This window comes from Melozone crissalis, unplaced genomic scaffold (genome assembly GCF_028551555.1).
Source record: "Melozone crissalis strain CALT ecotype California unplaced genomic scaffold, PUWL_Pcris_2 ptg000042l_1, whole genome shotgun sequence".
NCBI classification, from domain to species: domain Eukaryota; kingdom Metazoa; phylum Chordata; class Aves; order Passeriformes; family Passerellidae; genus Melozone; species Melozone crissalis.
This window is the reverse complement of record NW_026535820.1, coordinates 15,992,823-16,011,063: the sequence shown is the minus strand read 5'-3', so window position 1 is coordinate 16,011,063 and position 18,241 is coordinate 15,992,823. Positions and strand designations below refer to the sequence as shown.

The 18,241-nt window shown below is 43.8% G+C and overlaps 1 protein-coding gene across 1 annotated transcript in view; it reads right to left on the bottom strand.

Moving 5' to 3' along the window:
- Window positions 1-18,241, bottom strand: part of KCTD1 (potassium channel tetramerization domain containing 1) — a 67,911-nt gene that overhangs the window by 23,349 nt on the left and 26,321 nt on the right. Inside the window, exon 2 of the mRNA XM_054284801.1 lies at window positions 9,491-9,669. Coding sequence (XP_054140776.1) covers window positions 9,491-9,669 — 179 coding nt within the window. The remainder of the gene's footprint in view (window positions 1-9,490; window positions 9,670-18,241) is intronic.

The following is an 18,241-nucleotide window of genomic DNA, read 5'->3' as shown; positions in this document are numbered from 1 at the left end:
GATACACTTAAAAGATCATTTTTCTCTTTTGTATTGACTGCTTGCACTGCTCTGAGACAGGAAGGGCTTTCATTTTTTATGTAAGCTGCAAGACCCCGAGGGTCCTCTAAACTGTTTAAGAGGGATCAATTTTCAGATGGGCAAAGGGGCCCAGCAGACCGTCACGGTTTGGAGCACCTTCTTCCCCTCCTATCACTGACAAGTTTGGGCAAACCTAAAACCAGCCCCCAGCTGAGCCACTCTGGCATGGCAGAGCTTCCCACTGTTTGGGATTTGTGGTTAGCACTCCAACAGAACCATAATTTATAGTGTGCATGGAACAAAATAGGAAAAAAAAGTTTCACAGAAGCAAAATAATCACGGGGGCTGACGGAGATAAACAGCAATAGAGCTGCTAAGCAAAGCAGTGCTTGGCACTGGCACAGGGGCAGGAAACCATTGCCCCATGACACGGGTTTAATGCAGTGACATTGCTGCAATTACACCCAGGCAACCTAACAAAACAAATTTATTGTACGGCACAAAATATTTCCAATTCAACATTGCAACATTTATTTTTTAATTGCAGAACAAAGAACAACTTTTGGGGTGTGGAAGGACATAATCCATCATTTGCTCTGAAGTGACACACTTATGGCAAATGCTGTATATTATAACTTTCTATGCCACAATAAGCAACTACAAGCAATTTCTTAGGCAAGGAATGCAAAGGGTTTGGGTGTGGTTCTGTGAGATACTGCTTATCTCTCCATCTCCCTCTGCGTCAGCAGGGAGCTAAAGGCAAGCCACAGGTTGCTGCACTGGGACTTCAATCACTCCTGTTTTGCATGTGTCACACAGCTTGTGACAGCCTTTCACCTGCAACACGCCTCATGTGGAAAGAGTTTTTACCGTTCAAATATAGCCTGAATGAGAACTTACATACAATTTTTAATTAAAAGGAATGGGATGTTAATAGGTCACTTAAAGAACAATTATGTCTACCGTTTGATTGACAGGCTTCTCACATTTTATCAAGAAAACCCCATTGAGGTCTAGGAGGTAGAATTTATCTTTCTAAATTGCTGAACTGCAGAAGCGTATCCCATTGCATTTAACACTGTTTTGTGCGACTATCTCACCTTCTGAATAAAACCCTTTCATCTTTCTGTCACTCTCCCCCTTTACCTCTTTTAATCCTCTGCAAACAGAAAGTTTTTGATTCACAGAAGCTGAATTGCCAGTGTTGCTCTCCATCACCGAATGCCTGTTCTGCAAAATGTAGCAGTGTGAAGAAATTGCAAAGATTGGTCTTCAGTAATTAGCTTGGGTACCAGCCGTGGCACAGCTGAGTTTGCTGGAAGCAGGAAAAACGAGTCCAGGTGGAGCGTCGTGCTGTATTGCTTTGAGCACCGGAGCTACCCAAGTGTCTGCACACACGCTGCTGCACGGAGGAAGGACTGGATGGCAAAGTGACTGTGAGCCCACTGCTCTCCTAAAGGCATGTCCCTGCAAAGCAGTCCACAAGTAGCAGCTACAAGCTCAGCTTATAATGCTTTCAAATGGTTACAGAAGCCCGTTGGTTCTCAGAAGCAGAAAGTGCCTTGAAACTGCCTAGAAAAGTGCCCACATTTTCTGCAGAGAGCTGCAACTGTGCTGGAAGAGTCCTACAGACCCAAGCTAATGTACACATTAGGCTAGAAACAATGTATTTGATTACTGATTTAAAGAATCAGTGAAAGGAATCAATGTGAATGAGTCTCAGAGACATCCCTGAACTGATGTCACTAAGAGCAAAAGCAGTGTCTGAGATATCCTTAAAACATGCTGGCTGCTTACCTACTCTAAGACAGCTCACTATTAACAAGAGCCAGAAAACCATACATGTGTAGGGGGAAAAGGACAAGCAAGCCAGCAGTGTGCTTTGATCTGGTCAGGTAAAGATCACTTGTGAGCTCTGACTCCTTCCAACAGAGATAGAAAAGTGTGTACGAAAAAGAAATGAAGACAATGCAATGAGGGACTTTACTTGACAGAAGTAGGGCCAATGCTCAGAGCAGAACAGGGACAGAAAAAAAGATACTGAAAGGCAAGAGTCAAAGAGACATCAATATCTTGCATGGTGTAGACAAAGGCAAAAAAAAGGGTTGAGAACAAAAGACAAAAGGAGAATAAAGCTTGCCAGATGACACTTGTCTGGTTATGATATTTGAATAAACTGCAGACTGGTTAAGTTAGAGGAAAAGTTCACATAACAGGAACTGGTGACATTCCCTTGGCCAACACAGCATTTGTGCCTTATTTGCATTTAAATGACTGCAGATAACCATTGAGTCCTGAGCAGTTTTCACCATTTCCTATGCAGCCTCTGCAAATACATCCCCAAATGGCAAGCATACTTGTATACATGAAAACCAGCCAGAAGGCTGATCATCACCAGAAAGAAGAAAGCCAGAAGTTGGAATCTATATCCTAAAGCTTCAAACACACCCAAGAGGTGGCCGGGTGTTGACGGCAAAACTGGAAGCCAAATGTGTTAGCTTCTGCAATTATGTATGTACTAGATGCCAATTTGCTTAGCAACTGTATTGCAATTTATGAAAGACCAATGAAGTACAAACAGTTTATGTGGGAGCAGAATGAAAACCTTCTGCTAACACACTCCTTGCCATAAGGAACCTCTGTAAGTACAGCAAAAGGCAAAACAAACCACTGAACCTCATGACTATGGTTCAAACTTGGGCCCTATGAGAAGTGACCAATAAGCAGAATACTTCTGTGCCACCTCAGTTCCTAATGGGATTTTTTCTTATTAGGTCAGCGAGACCCAGGGACTCAGAATATTGTTTCATCTTCCCAGGTATTGGTCAGGCAGAGTGAGAAATACTGCTTGGGTGCCTTCAGTCTAGCTTATGAAACCATGCTATTGGGCAGAAAAATACAAAAGTTGTAAGGTTCCCATCCACAAATTTCCATCCACCAAGGATTCCAAGCAGCCTTTGCAATCAAATGATTTCTCAAAGCACAGGCCCTTAAACTAGTTATTGACAACCTCCCCTCTGCTGGACTTACAGGCTGATCCAACCCCTACAAACCCACATAAGCCAACTGGCAAAGGAATCCCTACACTGATTATATGGCTATGGATTTTCTTCTTTCCCCTCAAGAAAAAATGATTGTTACTTCTGAGGATTACTAGCCTCAGAAATAAGGAGCTGAAGTCTTTAGCTTTCTAACACTGCTGAACGTAGACACTTATTCCTCTGAACATATTTCCTTATTCACTGTCATAGCCAGGCAGCCAGAACAAGCACGTAATGAACCCCTGTAGCATCAAGTCTGCACATCCACTTTCCCCGGCTCTGCATATGTGCAAAGAGCTCTCCAACAAGCCACTATCTTGATTTTACTGTCATTTTACAGATTTGAATGCAAAAGCATCGAACAAGTACAGGACACTGCCTTTTACCCTCCAAGTAAATACACATAAGCCCATTTTTACAGACATTTAGAACAGGAAGACAGATATCAATTTGTGCCCCTTGCAGTGATGACTCACCACCAGTTACTGACCACATGATGTGAGAACCTGCTAATCTGATGGTGCCATTTCTTTCACCAGTCACCAGCCACAAGCAACAGCAGCAACTTGCTGACCTTGCAAATTAAACATATTACAGGACTACAATTTGAAAAATATTTACTTCTACTAAGGCAACAGTGATGACTGACCTGTGGTGATCATTAATTGAGGCAAAATGAGGTCAATATATACACTAAGTTCAATATACATACCTAGAGCTACAATTAATCTTGGTTCAGCCAGGACCAGAAAATACCCCTCCAAGCTCTTTATTGACAGATGTGTGTTGCAAGAGAGCTCTCTTTAAAATATCAGTTGTGCGAATTCTCTGAATTTCTTTAAATAGGCATGAACCATAGTATCATTCACAGTTCTGTTTCCATTTTCTGTCCAAGTCTGTGTATGTGGTTACACCAAGCAACACAACTGCACTGCCTGTGTTCAGTCTGGTCCTCATGAATCAACAGTTAATTTTTTATTAATACATGTTACTGATGATACCAACATCATCAACCTCTATCTCAGTCACTGGATCTATAAATATTTATGCTTAGAGATAGTAATCTTCTACACTTTCAATCATCATCCCAAAGCACTCTACAAATTGCTTTTTTGTTAACCTTCATAGGAAGCAAGTGAAGTTCAAAGTTAAATCAGTTATCTTGGGTCACAGAACAGGTCAGTGAGAGTCAATGTATTTCCCTATCCCAAGCCCTCACTCTTCCTTGCCACAAGACCATGCAGCAATCAAATGATGAAATATAAAAGGTGAATAACGAGATGAGTAAAACAGGGTCGATAACAAAGACTGAGCTGACCTTCTGCCAACTTCTTCTGCCTATCTCCCTCTGCCAGGAATGTTACAAAACATTAAAAAGCTGTGACCTGGACCATTCATGCTAATACAGCAGACAAAGCTGGTTACAGCAATACTGAAAACTTTCACAGAGGCTTGCTCTTTCACAGAAGCTTGCCCTTGATGTTGCTATTCTAGAAAGATACAGATAGATCTGTACCTCTCAGGAAGATAAATCCAAATAAGAACAGTGGAAATAAAGATGCAGTAACACCCACTCTCTCAATTTTTCCTTTAAAAACCCAAATAACCAAATGCTCATTAGTTAGAAAATTTTATATTTCTTCAAGTTTAGCACAACTTAGAGCAGTTTGGGAGGCACTTTCCAAGGTGAGCAGGAAAGCTGTGACAGGGCTGCTTTCATGGAGGTGTTACAAAGGGAGGCCTATGCAAAGTGCAGACCACCCTCACCTCAGCAGGTGTCCTACCAAGACAGGAGTCTCCAGCATGGTGCTGCAATTTGCAGGAGTTTGAGCTAAGGCCATTTTGTCAGTTTGTTTTGGACCTGGGGACTGATAGCAGAAACTGCCAGAGCTGTGACACAGGCAAGCAGTGCTGCCTGATTCACAGCACGTCCTTGGAAGTCTACCTACACAACTTGTGGAGGATAAGTCTTTCTTGCAAACTGTCAAAAAAGGCCAAGGACAATCTCCTAAGTAATTCTGTGCTCTTGATGCAAAAGAAACCCTTACCAATTAAAAAAAAAAAAAAAAAGCCAGTGTCCTAACTGGATCCAAGTGTGTGAAATTTAATTTCCCTGAGGGCTGAGAGTGAAGATTGGGTAAGAAAACTGGGACACGAATGGATTGGTTCATATGAAAACCTGAAATTGCCCTGGGCAGAAATATGGAAGAATTGTGAAATACTGTATAAGGAGAATCCATCTTCATATGCAGGGAGTAACTCAAGATGGCAGATGTAGCAACACAAACAGATACTCCAGAAGGTTCTACAGAGTTATATACAAGGTTTTAAGTGATTTTTTTCCCATTCTGTGATGGGAATATAGGATGTGGCAATCCAATGCCATGGTGTTATGCAAATATTTGTACCAGATGACTTGGAAAGACCTAATTAGAAGTTCAGATGCTTTGAACATACAAGATATACAACACTGCTGATATTGCTGATATCAGAGATATCAGACAGCTGATGCTTGTATGATCGAAGTTCAACATCTTCCCATTCAGCTCGGTTATTCAGCTGAGGTTGTCCCAGCCTGGTGCACAATAACTTTTGGTAGATGCCGTGCAGACAGCATTAAGGCTGAGAGATGTAGGAACGCCGACTCCAAGCAAAGGGTTCAATCCTGCTGCAAGATGATCGTGCACTGGAAGGAGAGTAGGCTGCTGGGGTTAAAGTATCAGAGCTAACCAGCCACAGCTTCCTCTCCTCACAATCATAAATCCTAACACCTCAACCTGTTCTCCTCAAGCTTTTTGGTGACCACTGGGAACAAAGGCACTGCATGCATGTGCCTGAGCTCCTGGGGGAGAAAGGCTCCTTTGGCAGACCCTCATCTTGGATCCTTCTTTCCTGGAATAAGTTTTTTTTTCCCCCTGGGCAGTGGAAAAAAAAACTATTTAAAAAAATCTTTATTTTCGAAAAGCAAGCAATTAAAAATATTTTTTGGACACCCAAGTTTTTAACAGATAGCTGACTGTTGCCAGATACTAACCTGAAGATCTGGTAACTTCAAGTAAACCAAAGGTTGTACAATCTGTGCAAGGCTGAATGCACCAAGGTCTGCAGTCTCAGTGGAGAGAGCTACATAGATGGCTGCATACCTGCTCCCTCCCCAGACTTTAAAAAAAATTGCTATTTATTTCAGCAGAGAGACCTCACATTAGGTCTTCTTGGTAGACAGGCTGATTCAAACTTAGGCTTCTTCCCAAAGCCTAAGTCTGGCAAATTGTATTATTGAGCTTCAAGAAACCATGTTTGAGGCATGGTCCCACTGGTTTCTTGGGGGAATCTGAAGCCTGTTGATGAGCTTAAGTATTCATAAGGGATTTTCCTTGTGAAAACTATAGGCTCTCCATTGTCTAGATTATAACTGGGCCCTTTGAAATTATATGCTACTAGATTTTAAAATTAATTTTGAGGGTTTTTTTAAGCATTATTTTAGCTTCAGAATTTATAATTCTAGGATTACTCAATTCAAATCGTCCATTAGATAAGCTGCTTGTCTGTCAGAGTGCTTCACTGAGTCAGCTTTTGCCCAAAACACAGATCAGGTCTGATTCTTTGGCTTCTTCAAGCACAAGAGCATTTGAGAGAAACCCACAATTGTCTTTCCGAAGCAAAGGGCAGGGATCCAGCAACAGTAGCAAGACACTTTTACAGTCATACCAAGGTTTCTTTGGAGGGATGAATAGGTATCTGTCAGTAGGCATTTTACATGTCAAGGCACAAACCAGGTTGGGGAACCTAACAGAAGAATTATGGAAAATGATCCCTTCAAGCTACAAGTCTTTACCTGATATCATTTAAGGAATTCTTTTTTAAAGTGCTCTTTCCAATTTGTGCTCTACTGTCCAGGAAGAAGAAAACAGCGAGGTACAAGATGAAGGCTGTTGACTCCAAAAGGAGAAGGAAGGGTGCACTTGCTCCAAAGCAGAGTCTGCTCCATCAGAATAGATCTCCCTCACACCAGCAAGTCAGCATGACTCCAGAGCTGCTGGTTTGAATATCACCCTTTCAATCTCACAAAGAAAGATGACTCTGGTACCTGGCCCACAGATGAAAGGTTCATTTTAGGCTTCTGGCCCTTAGACTGCATGTAATACGAGTCAGAAACCTAATGACTTTCGTGTCTCAACCTGTTACAGGCTGGAGCCTGTAACTGATGCCTTGACTCATCCCTGGAGCAGTGCTCTTTCAGGCAAGATAATCAAGACCTTATTTTTCATAGACAATACTTCATATAACAGTAAGTCTCAGGAGGTTTCAACTGGCCCAAAAATATCTATGAGACCTTCCTTGGTTTTGATATCATTCACACACGTGACATTGGCAGAAAAAGAAACATACAAGCAATGTTGGCAAAAACCTTGTGAGTAATGAAGTTAGAGTCTAGCTAGATATGAAACTGACCAGGTCAGGCTTCAAGAAACAATTTGTATTAATGTCTAAATATTACTGGATAATTTTTACCTAGCACTCACTCTATATAAATATGTACAGATATATATACGCACATATATACATCCCAACCCTCCACTGGAAAAAAACCTCCTGGCAAAATCTCAGACAAAACCCAAACAACTATATCATGATTACTGGCATATTGCTTCATGCCATTGTCTTGACATTCAAACGAGTATAGTAATTGCTCTTTTGAAGCTGCTAATGTACAAAAAAATCTCTCAAGCTCTGGAAGTGGCTGGGAATTCCAGGTTCTAACAGCTACGCTGGAAATATTCACTCATCAAGAGGTTCAAAAGACGCTGTCAGAACTGAAACACAAACACATGTCAGAACGACTTGAAACAGTATGACTATAACTCAGAGTTTGGGTTTTCTTTAAATTATGTTTGAAGAGCTTTTAAAATGTTTAATTTATTAAACTGGCTTTGATACTACAGGCATAGCTTTCACTTTCAAGTGCTACAATGGCTCAATTGAGCACAGAATACATTAAGCTTAAATTCCACTGCCACCAGACACATTTTTGAATGACATTTTAGTGTTTCTTCACTTGAAGTAATATACTCTCTCTGTGAATTTGACATGAAAACAGAAGCAGCAGCCTCTCATTCTGCATACACAACAGTGTCAGACACCATCACTGCTCCAACTACCAAAAAACTCACAAAGTCATCACAACTACTAGGAGCTGAACACAAGAAGTTTCTAAAAAAAAACCTCCAAAAGAACAGATTTGGTTTTCTAAGAACAGTTCAAGTCTTCCCAGACATTACTTCAATCTCTCCTGGCAGACCCAGGCTCTGGCATGGCTCCTTTTGCTCCCCTCTGCCGGGTTTCCTTGAGGAGGCTGTCTCAAGCAGGGCCATGTGCCTCGCTGTGTGCAGGGCTCTCTCTCTTCCTCCAGCCTGTCAGGGGGCACTGCCTGAGCCCACCTAACACTGTGAGCTGGTGATGCAGGGGCAGCAGCATCAATGAAACCCAGGCTTTGAACAAGCCACATCCCATGAAGTGGGCTTTGTGCCCTTTGAAAAGGCAGGTCAGAGCTGTGGGATCAAGAAACCGAGAATCTTCCCCCTCAGACTGGAGAGAACACAATGGGAGCACTGCCTGCCCTCTGGAGCAGGACTGGGCAGCAAAGGGCAAGGTAGAGATTTATACTGTGGACACAATGACTTCCTGCTGTCTCATGACCAACCCTGAGAGTTCCAGCTGCACTGCTTGTCTGCCAGCACCACCAGGCAATGCCCACACACACTGCTAAATGCACTCTAGATTTCTTAGAGATGCGCTCTTGTTTTAGCTGCTCTACAGGCACCATTTGTACACACATGCAGCAGTTCTCTGCTTAGTATCAGTGAGGTACCAGAGTCACAAATACTTCATTCAAAAGGTACATGAGAGTTAAGAGCCTATTATTTGAAAAGTCCTAAAAGTATTCAGTTAATACTGTCCTGGAGTTTATTTCATTCAACCTTGCCTTTGCCTCAAGTGACACATCTGAGATGGAGCGTTGACAGCACAGGAGAGTGGTTACTGTTCCAAAAGAAACAAAACAAATACTCCAACACCCCCACCTTTGGGATTAAATGCAGTATCACTACAGTTTTTGAATGTAACAAACCACAGCATGGGTGCCCTGGCACAAACCCAGAATCCTAGGTAGTAGAAAGTAAGTGCTCTTTTCCCCCAGCTTTGTTTCAGTACACACGCATCAGGATTTGCAGAAGTGCCATTTGTCAGGAACACAGTGGAGCAGGGAAACAAAAGTCAGTCTCTAACTGCCTACTAACAAAGAAAGCTAATTTAATTTTGAAACAAAAGGAGCTAAATTCATCATTCTGAGACAGCCCCAGGACGTCCAAGCACAAAAAGGAAGTAAAGGAGTTTGCCAAAGTCATGCAGAAGAAGCTTTTGAAAGTTACCTGGAATCGGGGTATTTTGTAAGCGTGGCCAGGCTGCTGGTATACATGTGCCCACCCACATCAATGTGAACTGGTGCGTTGGATTTTGTGAGCTGTGCTGGAGTGGGGATGCCTTGATTGTTCAATGGAGATGCAGGGGATCTAGTGATCAGAGGTCTTGACATATTGGGCCGACTGTCCTGTGAAAAAATAGACCCGGGTTAATGATCTCCTTACAAACCTTACAGAAATCCCCAATCTTAAATCAGTAGGACTGTCTCATAGCCTCAGATTATGACTTTTATCTTAGTAAAGCACAGACAAAAATTTGGCAGTTTTTAAAATTAATCCAGCTCCGAGAGTTTGAAATGGCTACATTTTAAATGAGTGGGGCAAAATGCACTGATAGAACCCACAAAGAAGAAATCACGTTCAAAACCAAGTTTTTCCTGAATACTATTCGCGACAGTCAATCCATACCAACAAAAAGGGTCATTCTCATTTTTAAGAGCTGATGAAAGCACTGACAGAAAGAGGTACAGACACAAAGACTGAGAGCAATTATTTTTCTCAACTGAGACAACCCCAGGTAGACTTTCTGCTCCTTCCCAAGCCCTCCGTCACTGCCGTACCACCAGAACAGGAATACAAACCCTCAACTCCTCCATCCTGCACACTCTTCTCTTGAATTCCCAATTCACATAGCACAGGAACAGAAGCAGAAACACCTGGACTAGTCAACTGCTCATGGACTGCAGACCACTGGACATCGACAGCCTTTGAGAAAGACATTTTCCATTTAAAAGTTTAACGTATGGCGACAGCTGCCCCGGCGTGCCGCGCATAGGCTGCAGGTCTGAGCGGCTCCCCGGGCTGAGCGCGGCGCGGAGCCGATGCTCCGCTGATGAAACCAAACCAACTTTGGGAGCGCTGAGCAGCGCGGAGCGGAGCCGATGCTCCGCCGATGAAACCAAACCAACTTTGGGAGCGCTGAGCAGCGCGGAGCGGAGCCGATGCCCCGCGGATGAGCCAACTTTGGGAGCGCTGCAGCAGCTGCAGCAGCAGCAGCGCGGAGCGGAGCGGAGCGAGCGGCGGCCGCCTGCGCGCTGCGGGCGGGGCAGGGCAGGGCAGGGCAGGGCAGGGCAGGGCGGTGAGCTGGAGCCAGGAAGGCAGGCGGCAGGCAAAGTTGGGGATTAAAATAGAAATGCGTTCTCGAGAGCGGTTTTGAGACAACGCCGCTTTCGACTGAAGGACAGCTCCGCGCGGGGTGGAATCTTATAGGGATGCCCTGAGAACTAAAAGCCCTTGCAAATGACCGAGTTTTACATTTAAAAGGTAAGCAAAGCAGCGAGAAGTCAGATACACTTCATCACAAAACTCCCTTTGTTCTTTCAACACCGTCTTTCAGCTGCACAGAGGAATGGATTCCCTGTAAACATCTCCTCGGAGCCAGGCAGCAAACCTCAGCAAAGCGCACCGCGGCCATCAGAGAGTCACGGGCGCTCGCACCAGCCCAGCCCGCCGCCCCCAAAACCCAGCGTTTCTCCATTTTCCATGGCTGTTCAAGGGCTCACATCACAAAGGCAACGTGAGCCAGGTAATCGTCTGGCTGAAATGATTTACAGGCCGACGTTGCACAATAAATCCCAGTAGTGTGTAACAAAAGGCATCTATAAACCACAAGGTATTTAACTAATTTTCTTCATATGCAAAAGCAAGCTTCGGTCTAATACTGATAAAAACTAAGGGAATGAAGAAAAACATCTAGTTTAGATGTTGGGGATGGGGGAGGGAAGGGTTGGGTTTCTTCTCTTTCTTTATAAGCAGAAGTTAATATAAATCTGCAGAAATACCAGGCTTAATCACTACAATTGCTGGAGGAGGTGCCTGCAGCGCAAAGAAGACAAGTCCAGACAAAATAAGGTACACACGCTATGCAAAACTAATGTCTGCTACAAATGCTATGTGGTACAACCACCACCCAAGATGCTACTGATCTGCAGAGCGGTATTTAGTAAAATAATGAAGAAAAAATTAAAAACAACAACTACAAACGTGAAAGTAAGAAGTCAAGGACTGATACAAACTACGGGTGGGGGGAGCATGCGTTGGACGATTAGCAAGCAGGAGGAAAGCAGCAGGTCTGAGGAACACATTTCAGTGCTTAAAAGCAGACAGTTTGGCAAAAATAAAGATAACATTATCAATGAAAGTTGAGACTAAAACAAAAACCAAATTCTGTAACTTGTACGAGACGGACACCAGCATGTCCCTTCACAGGATCCTCTCTGGCAGAAAAAACATAGCTCTCTTGCAATTTCGCACAGTGCAGCAACACCACCGAGTCTGTCACAGTTTTTCAATTGGACACATTCTCCTGTATACCCTGCCTGGGGCTGCTCGAGAGAAAATGAACAGATTTGCAGGGTTAATATTGTAGTTAGGCTGGAGCCTCATTCAGCGTAGCTGTGATAGCACTGGCTGCACAAAACAGCAGAAGAATGTGTAGTATAAACATCACTGCCAGGATGGGAGATAGGTTGGAGGACCGTGGGCATTTTAAAAGGCAAAAGAACCCACAAAGCATAAGAAAAGGGAACTAGTTTCCAAACCCAAGTCATAACCAAGCTGCCGTTTACACAGTTTACCTACTAAAACTCCCAAGAAATAAAAATGCTTTATAGTAAAACCTTTTGCTCTTTTATTTCATCCTCCTCCTTTTCAACATTTCCTCTTCAAGTTACCTGTGTTTATTGTGCCTCATGAAACAAAGTCCTTCTTCTCAGTGGCTGATATTAAGCACAATAATACTAACCTTGCTCCAGTCTCAGCCCACAAAGCACATTTCCCTGCATAAAAACAGTGAAGTATAATTCTGGAGATACTTTAAAATTAAACAATTGTATTTCTACTGCAGTTGCCCCAGAGAAACTAAAGCAAAAATGGGATTCGGAGAAGCAAGTCCATAAAAAAATCCCATTTTTTCAATGTGGCACAACTCAATAGCACTGTCAGAGCACAGAAGATCACCATCCAATGGGTACAGCATTTAACAGATCGGAGTTATATAACTGCATTAGATAAATCACTGTATTGTTCAGCTATGGAAAGGATAACACAGGGGCAAATGGTCTCTGAAGAAATACATGGCTTGGGTTGGTTTATTACAAATGTGGAAGTGAACAAGCTTTGGTAAAAAGTAATTAAAACAAAGCACTGCTGGTAAGCTAAGCTTCCACCACCTAATGTGATTACAAATACAATTCCTTCGCAAGAGTTACAGGTAGAGAGAAGGGAGTCAGAGAAACTAAACTCAATGGGCTCCAGCAAGCTATCTGGAGCAGCTGACAATGAAAAGAATCAAAAAGCTCTTCAGAAGCCTTTCCTGGTGTCAGGCAGGTGAGACATGAGCCCAGGAACGGGTTCGGAGCTCAGCCACGGCCGCTCCCACACAGGAGATCACACAGGTTGCTGTCTACCTTGGGAACTGCATCAGCTTTGTTCATGAGTGGGGCACAAATCGCCTGCACTGGCTGGATGGGCACTGACCCTCCTGAGCTGTCAACAGGCTGACCCTTCATAGCTTTCCTTCTCAAACATTTTATTATTTATCCCACAAAAAAATTAAGAACAGAAAATACAGCTTTATAGCAGTTCCATGGACCAAAGTACTTCAAATACCCTGTAAAACATTTATCATTATTATCCAGATGATCCTCCAACAATTTTTCATAAAAATTACTTCCCACTTTCACTCAGAATGAGTGAAACTATGTAATCAAAAGTGCCAAAATCTGTGTGCTAGGCATGCTAAAGGCCATTAGGTTGTCTGAAACTTTTCACTTTTGGTTTAGCACACAAAAACACTGCTCCTAGGACAGCTCCTCTACTTCTTTGTTGATATTTGAAGGAGCCTTTCCACAACAAGCAGCTCACAGGCACAGGTCTTTAGAGTATATCTGAATCTGTTTCACATTTTCTGCTCTAGGCAAGCCCTCCTGGAGGCTCAACAAAAGCAAAAGCAGCCCTGCTTTAACTGCTCCTCCTGGAATTTACAAAAATCCGTATAATTTAGAAGCTTTCCTACCAAAGGGGGCCAAGGATCATGGAGAAGAGCCTACAAATCCCTTCTCCTCTTCCTGCCTTTTCTTCTATACCATTTTCTCCCCAACTCCTCTCAAACACATTGTTAAAGACTAAGCCTTTACACCTGGATTGAAGCAAACCACAGTAGCTGCAGCGCTGAGATGTGCACTCGTGCAACTGGACTACCAAACGACAATAACACAGGAACCATGTCAATGTTCTGGCAGCAAGTGGAAGGAAAAGGAGATATCTGAGGAACATGAGTCACTACAATGTGCTAACTGTACAAAAATCAAAGAGATGGGAGGCTTACTCCTCCCCTCAAAATATTAGCACTGGTGTCCTAAGTGTTATTTACACTCTGTGGTCTTGAGTAAAGTCATCCTGGTTTCCCTCTTAAGACAGAAACATTGACAAAAACCATGCCACCACAAGACAAGCCAAGCTCAGGCACAGAAGGACCGACATTCAAGCACAAACTGTCTGCTTGACTCACCAGACTGTGAGGATCATTTTAGTTTGCAGGTCAAGACACTGCTGGCTGGAATTATTTTAGCCAATGTCTTCCCTGTAAGCCAGCCCAGCCCAACCAGAAGTGTATATGCTACTCAGCAGCAAATATATTCCCTGTCGAAGCCCCAGCAATTATTACTGCGGAGAAACTCAAATTTACACATTTCTAACTCCCTTGGAGGTTTTGAGGGAGGTAAGGGCAAGCTTAACTGTTATAGACATTAGAACAAAAAATCATGCAGTAGTTTATTCTAAAGTATCAAGTCAGTCTGTCTTCATTATCCTTTTTACACAACAGAGAGACACGAGACAGATGCTTCTCACAAAAGCTTGGTGCCCAGGAACAACTGCAAACAGCAGTTAACACATCCACATCAGCCACCTCCAGCAGAAGAGTCTGAGCACATATATCCCACTGCATGGGGAATGAATCCAAAAGGAAACAAACTTCAGAAGCTGGTGTCAAATCCCTTCTCCTCCAGCACAGAGCAGAAATCACTCAAGTGTCAGGGACATCTGTGTGCCTGCACTCTGAAATAAACAGCAGGCTGATCTCTGGGGTGCCTGTGGGATGGGGGAAAGTGCAGCTCGAGAACCTCATCCAAACCAGGAACATTAGGACCGCTCTTGGATTTGGCTCCTGCACAAGTGTCCCCATTTTGAAGATGCACTTTTTCAAAACAAACATTTCATTAAAGATTAAAAAAATCATCATCATCAGGTCTCACCACAATGCCTAGACAAGTACCCCCGCCCCCTTTTTTGAATTCAGCAAAAAGAGTTGCCACAACAAAGAGGCTGGAGAAAGCATTTATTCAACATAAACAACATCAGAATAGCACAAACAGCACTTCTGGAAGGTGTAGCAAGCAGGCAGAGATACAAAGCTACATGTCCAAGAAACCCAGGAGCTTATCCTGCTGGCAGGGGAAAATCGCACCCTGGGTACCTCTATGGGCTGGTGATGTCCTCACACAAATTCTCTAGCTGTGGCTCTGGTACTCAGCACCTACAGATGACACCAGCTGTGCTGGCCCCTCAGACAGAGCCCTCAAGGTGGTCAGAGATGACCAAGTGCACCACACAGAGCATGCAAACTTGCATTTTGATCCAAGGTGTGCATGCCATCATGGCGCTTTCTCTTCACCTTCATTCTGAAGAGCCCAGAAGCACAAAGAAATTGCTCAGATCTTTGTCAAAAAGTCTTTACATGTAAGCACATCCATCCTTTTCTTCTGCTTCTTCACCCTGACACCAATGGTTGGTAGCTCCCTGAGGACATGGTTGGGCTTTACTGCTGCCACTGGGTCTGCAAAACAAAGAAACAGCCCATTGTTTTCCCCAGCAAAAATATGCCGATTGCACTGTCATGCTTTGCCTTTCATCAATATAATACAACTGCCCTTTCTCTCACAGCTGCAAGGTTTAGGATTGCTGACTCTGAACATTAGGAATTATGTTTATAAGGCAAAGCTCCAGAACAATTGTGTTTGAGCGTCACACGAGAAACAGGCCCAAAACACAATCAGCTGCAATTCAATGCCACAGTAAGCTAAGACACACCAGGTCCACTGAGACTCAATAGAAGTGCTAGATTTATTATTCTAAATCTCTAAAGCTTCATTTTAAACCCTGAATGTCTGTCAATATACAACAGAAGGTCAAATTATCCTATGCAAGACTGTCAAATACAATGGAGAGCTTGAAAAGCAGGAAGGTTTTCTGGATATGCTGAGCCACTGAATTGCAGAAGATCTACTACGCCAAGCAGCTGCTCTCTCCTCACACCACAAGTGCCATGCTTGGGGCACTCAGTATTATTTGCAGAAATACAAGCAGCAATGCATTTTAGAAAGGTGGGTGTCACAAGACCACCTGAGAGAGGGGACAGAGATACCCAGACGGGTCCCTCATGGCCAGAGTGTGGGGTATAGTTCATTGTGAAACAAAAACCTTGGCTGAAACTCTTTCCTGAAGGTGTCAGGAACAGTATTGGGCTGTCCTCTCTGTATCCTGAAATAGTCCAATTGCAGATCAAGCCTACAAAGGACATAACACACCTCTGGTCACACCAGAGTGGCCACAGCAGGGGTGACTGGAGCACTTACCTGACGGGACAATTTTAACTGGTACATTCTCCTTGTCCCAGAGTCACTGTCCCTGGAGTGGAGCACTGATCTGGCCCCTCAAGACAGGGGTCCTCTGCAGCACATCCCAAATGCTGGCTGCTTTCAGCCTTCTCCTCCTGGAGATGCTGGCACTGCAGAGCACATGGACATGCTAAGTGCTGCAAGCGCTGGAGAGATGTGGTGGCATTTCCTTGGCAAAATGAGCCTTGCTGGGATTTCAGAGCTGACCAGAACCTAGAATAAATGACACAGGTGCAGAGAACCAAATGCAAGGCAAAGGGCTGAAGGAAGTGAGGTATTTGATTGTGCTGGGTGGAGAAAGCTGCCTACCTGGAAACACAGGACAGTTAAAAACCACCCTTGGACAAGAGCTTGGAGGCACCTTGATAATTCCAGAGCCCAGGAGCCAAGTCTATAGCACACAACCAGCCTGAGCAGAACAGCTCTAACCATGCTTTCATCAGAAACTTGTCATTGAGCCCTTAAGAAAAATCTGAGTGGAGAAAAAACAATCATGGATAATGGCAGAAGTCAAATGAGGGCCTGTGCCTACACCAGTACAGCAGTTAAGGCGAGTCCAAAAACCTGGCAAAATTTACAGAGACAGGATGTATCTTTTCAAGTGCTTATGAAGTTCTCTAAAAACCTCCCTAAGCCTCGAAACTGCAGACAAAAGTTTAATACCCCCCTCAAAATATTTTATAAGTTTGCACTCTTTATGGAATATTAACTCAGCCCCTTGCTTGTTTGGGTGAGTAGTGCTGAGGTCAGCCCAAATGTTGTCATTTATTACATCCCTGTTCTTCTGCACTGCCTATCCATTTCTTCCCTGGGTCGAGCACAACCCTTCTGTAGGAGGTGGCTAATGTGCACACTTGCTGTGCTTGGGTCAAGCAAGTGGCAAACATGGCCAGCACAGAATCTGACTGAAGCCGCTAATAGAAGCAGGATCTTTGGAATACATCCAACCCACTGTATTGTGAAAAAAACAAACGAAACCTGGGGATCCAGCCCAGATTCACTACCTCCAAACACAAACACTTTGCCTTTCACCATGGAAGGAGAACTTCTACAGCCTTTAGAGGTGCCGATTCAGTTCTCACTCAGCAAAAGCGCCCATTTAATTTACAAGCAAAACCGGATTTGAAAGCTGCTCCCAGTTAGTGCACAGCACACCACTGCCCACCTGACACTCTAATCACAGGGTGCTCACCCCAGGATGCAGCAGGCAAAAACATCCCTTAACCAGGCTGGAGGACACAGTGTTTAGATGCAGCAGGACTTGGGACCAAAGGTAACAGACTTGCCATGATGCTGCTAAGGGTGTCCTATGATACAGACAGACTGGACAGCTGGCATTTCAGGCCACTTGCTCCACCAAGGGCTTGTCTGTTCTGCACCAGCATCTACTCAAATTAGCAATGAAGCCGAGTTAGGAGTGACCAAACAAAAGTGTAACTCCTGAGCTGGAACGCCTGAGCTGGACATGACCAGTTCAAAATATTTCATGAGGTGCACAATGCAGTGCTTCAGTCACCTTCACTCAAACTTCTTTATTCTCATTTGCAAGAGAGGACAAGTATCCCATCAGATACTGCAGAAACAAGCCAGTAAGCATGAAGTACTCCCTTGTCTGAGCACAGAATGACTGCAGACATTGTGGACACTTCAGGAAAAAAAAAAAAAAAAAAAAGAGGAGGAAACACTGAAACACTATTAAAAGATGAGCAGTCCCTGGGAAAGGCTTCCAGGTCTGAAGAGCCTTCAGCAGCCTGGCAGCCCTGCCCACAACACTACAGCTTGATACTAAAGTCTTTGCTTCTGCTGCCCTGAGGACAGTTTCATTTACTTTCCTTTAAACCTGGAAAATAGGTCGCTTTTCTTCTCATACCTCTATCAAACCTCAGGTAGCAGAGAAAACGTGAGTTTACTTGTACTTCATAGGAAAGCAAGCACGCACAAAGGGAGCTCCACCTTTTGCAAAGGGCAGAGATGACAGGCTACTTCCCCACCATACAAGGCTTCACTCATTCCAGTGAGAAGC